Source organism: Austrofundulus limnaeus, unplaced genomic scaffold, assembly GCF_001266775.1.
Source record: "Austrofundulus limnaeus strain Quisiro unplaced genomic scaffold, Austrofundulus_limnaeus-1.0 Scaffold360, whole genome shotgun sequence".
NCBI classification, from domain to species: Eukaryota; Metazoa; Chordata; class Actinopteri; order Cyprinodontiformes; family Rivulidae; genus Austrofundulus; species Austrofundulus limnaeus.
Window position 1 is genome coordinate 52657 of NW_013952762.1, and position 3993 is coordinate 56649.

General features: G+C 39.7%; 1 protein-coding gene across 1 annotated transcript in view; it reads right to left on the reverse strand.

Annotated features, from left to right (window-relative positions):
* Positions 1-2223: 2223 nt before the first annotated feature.
* LOC106528129 (contactin associated protein family member 5) overlaps positions 2224-3993 on the reverse strand; it is a gene marked incomplete in the record, with an annotated part of 393708 nt that continues 391938 nt past the window's right edge. The window contains 1 exon segment of the mRNA XM_014023216.1: positions 2224-3550. Within this exon segment, the coding sequence (XP_013878670.1) occupies positions 3357-3550 (194 nt within the window).

Here is a 3993-nt window from a genome sequence, read left to right on the forward strand (position 1 = left end):
TTAACTCTTTTCTTGAACATCTAAAAACCACCTCAAGCGAGCGTAAAAACTTTTTTTTGAAACTGAGGTTTTTGCAAATTTTGCTGTTTCCATCCACCTTTTCTAAAGTGAAACTTCAAAATGAACATAAAAACATGTTGATGGAAACATGGCCAGTGACTTTTTGGCTTGACTGTCTGGTCTCTAGTTTTTCATTGTTGGATCTTTGGTTTTGATGACTGCAAACTAGAAAATAGCTGCAAATCTTAAGATGACCCATACATTAAACGTTACAATCTGTTCTTTCGTCACGCAGCTGACAGTTTTTTTTCTTTCAAACYTATGGACAGAAGGTTCATGTGCTGCCTGACACAACAGGTCCACTGCCTGTTTTCACTTCCTTTGTCAGTGGTCACAATGTGATAGTAGACTGGTGGCTGTGCCCTTTTCTTTCTCCTAATGATGTTGGGAAGGCTACTCATGCATTTCTTGCTTCTCAGACAGATGAGTAAAATTCATTACTTGTTGGGAAGAAAAGGATTTCGCTGCTGCACTCGCTCCAAAAGGTGCAGCTGGACTGCTGACATGTACAAGGAACTTTTTCTCCCCTTGTCATCATTACTTTGGCTACACATCCTGTCCACGATTAATTATGAAATCCTACTTCAGCGGTCTACTGCCCACCTGTGTGACATCTCCTTGTGTCACCTGTGGGCCTTTGTGTGTCGGGGCACCGTGGGGCAGGGGACTGCAGAGCTGATCACATTATAGTCTCAGTGCTAAGGTAGTGTCTCACTGGGCTGCGGCTGTTAAAGACTAGTTGGAGACTCAAACTTTCAGAAAATATGTGAGAAAATAGGTAAACTTTCAGTTGCAGTCTCACTGAGTTCTGCGTGTTTGTTACTAAGTGACAAGCGTGTCATGTAGCTACATTTGAAGGCTAGTTTTTGAATAACAGCCAAAGTTTGTGTGCACAGCTTGCAAAATTTTATTTTAGGCTGTGCACCTTATTTTGTTACCCKCTCCAGCCAAATTGTACTCCCTTACACCCCTTGGGGAAGCAAAATCAGGGATTGAAATCACTCATYGTGTCTACTACAGGGCAATAGTCCCATTGATGATGTATGTCTAATGAAAATTGCAATGTGAGGGACTGAGGGTTCCATTTCTGTAAAGTTWATTTTTAATTATTATTTTATTTTAAATATGAAATCAGATGTAGACGTTTGCAAAACTTTCTCTCTTAGGATTATGTAGTCCAAATTTAGCCCTAGACTTTAGTTGAACCCATCAAAAATCACCTACTTTGGGCTGTCAATATAAGATTAGCATAAAGATTTTCTGTATTTTCTCACTTTCTATGAACTCCTGGATATCTTGCACTCCTAAATAGCGTGAGATCACTCAATGTTCTTACTTCATTCTGTCTGACTCATTGCCAGAAAACAATATGGCTTTCTTTTCTCATCTCCACAGCTGAATGCTTTCTGACTAACAAGATAGCGGCTAACAGCGCTGAACAGAACCGACTCAGAGCTGAAGGAGAGGGTGTAGAAAGTAACATTCATGTTTTAGTTTCTAACAAAGAAACTAAAATAAGGACGGTAATTCTCTACATGCTTTTTTCCAGTTTCTGGGAGTGATGACATGCTGTTAAGACAAAAACTAGAGGAGAGAATACACAAGCGTGCACCCCCAATTTAGAAAATGGGGGAGCAGCTGCTCAGATAAAAAGGCTCCTATGCAACTGCTTCGAGGTTTATAATTTCATTTACTGGACTAGACCTTTGACATGAAAATAGGCAAATTCAGACCAGTTTTTCAGCAACTTTTTATCAGTGGTGTGGTGTTTGAATCTGGATTTAGGGCTTTAGCCTCAAATGTTTTCTGTCATTAGAATTCCTGTAAAAGTGTCGAAATACAGCTAAAGCTCTAAAACTTACGAAAAACGAATGCCCATAACTATGTGACTATTTTAAGGCAAAAAATGTCATTTTTTGAACATTAAAAAACTCAGAGACAAGACTGCACGTCTCTGTGACTCACAGGAGGAACATGAGAACGTTTGAAACTCTCTTCTGGTCCAGGTCAGGCCTCAGAACAGAACAAAAGCAGGTTTAGTTCTGAGATCCTGATTTGAATCTCAAACTATTTGTCATCTTATTGGTTTCTAAAAGTTTCAATTCATTTAAGCGCTTTTGGATAGTTCCTTGCAATTTTAGTATTTTTTTACACTTTTTGAAGTTGTGTACTGATATACTTTTATTATATATTGTACATAAAATGAATATTAAATATGTACCAAACTTTTCACTTTCTAATTCCAAATATATTTTTCATATACGTTTTCTTTATTCAAGTAGACACAATAAAATAAAATAATTCTGAATTATTCTAAACTTTTCTAAAATAACTGCCCTACAGAACTTTATTGATTATAAGTTGTTTTTTCACTCAGATTCATGTCATTGACACATTTATTGACTAAAATAAAACGTGTATCAGATTTATAGCTCTTTGAGTTTGATAAATGAGGCTTTTGTCCAGTTATAAAGATGACTTCTTCCTTTTTGCCATGTTTTTGTTTGATTCATACAGTGAAGACAAAAAAATTACTCTGTGACAAAACTACTTTGCTCTCAATTCGGATCAAAAAGCAAGAGTTTGGCTGTGATTGTAGAAAGCGGGAGAGTCCACTTTCTGCACAACTGAACCACAAAAATTGCTCCTGTTTATGCAGATGCGACTGCATGGGTGCATTTCACGTGGGGAAAAAATGTAAATTATTCAAAAAAGGAAAATGGGAAACAAAAACAAAAAGCGCATATGCAAAGTAGGCACTCATACATTATAGGCAGTATTGTCCCCATTTCTTTAACATTCACCATGACTGGAAAAAAGAAATAAAATAAAACACAGCAGTGACTGCACTCGTATCTTACAGGGCTGACCTACATCTGATCTGCACAGACAGTTTAATGACCCCCGTTATTTCGGAGGTGGGGTGGGAGGGTTCAGACTGAACCGTTTGAGTCGTGTGCATCCAGGATGGACCGCAGCATCTGCTTCCTMCACTCGTGCCGTCCTTTTTGTCTACCTCTGCAGGACATTCATCATTTTCGTTTTACACATTTTTTTTTTTGCGATGACGGAAACCACAGCAGCTTGATTCTGACAATTTCACCAACATCAAATACACTAACAGCTGCAGAGATTCAGCCACTAGCTCTCAGGAGCGAAGGCTGCGTGGGTTTTAAAGTCCCTCTGGGGGGCACTGAGATGTGTCGTTCCTGCAGCTGGGCGTCCACCTAAGAGTCGTTTGTTGGAGAGAGAAAGAGAGATAGAGGTACGTTTGTGGCACAGGCAGCACGCTGTGTTCAGATGTAGTACTCCTTCACGCTGTCCCTGACGGAGCTGTGCAGGTGCAGCTCAGTCCTGTAGTCTGTGTATGTGCCGTGCCTGTGCTCCTCTTTCATGCCACTGCTCCTCTGGGCCCGCCGCTGCTGATAAAGGAGGCGACTTATCACAGCCAGAGCGCACACGGCGATGAAGACCACCGCTGTGACCACACCTGAGAACACAGCAGGGAGGGAGCGTTAGAGCGTGAAGACAAACGGCTCCAGCCACGGTCCCCAGAGCCGGGGGCTATTCATGGTGTCATCACTCAGAAAAAAAAGAAACACAGAAACGTTAGGAGATAATGTCCCAAATGAGCTTCATAATGCCTTTATACTGGAGCTGCTGCATTGGAAAGGGTTTCGTTTTGTGTTCAGGTTCATTTTTTAATAAGTAAAACAAAGTTAAATGTGATTGAGTTATATTACTTACCGTATTTATTCGTGTATAATACGATCTCATGTATAATACGACCCCCTTTTTGAGCTTAAAAAGCATAAAAATTTTAATCCTCAAACTACCTCCAATTTCAAACAGACTTCAAGATTTTTCAGCCTTTGCAGTCTTTATACATCAGTAAAATGATCATTGTTCATTTTATTGTGACAACATATGTAC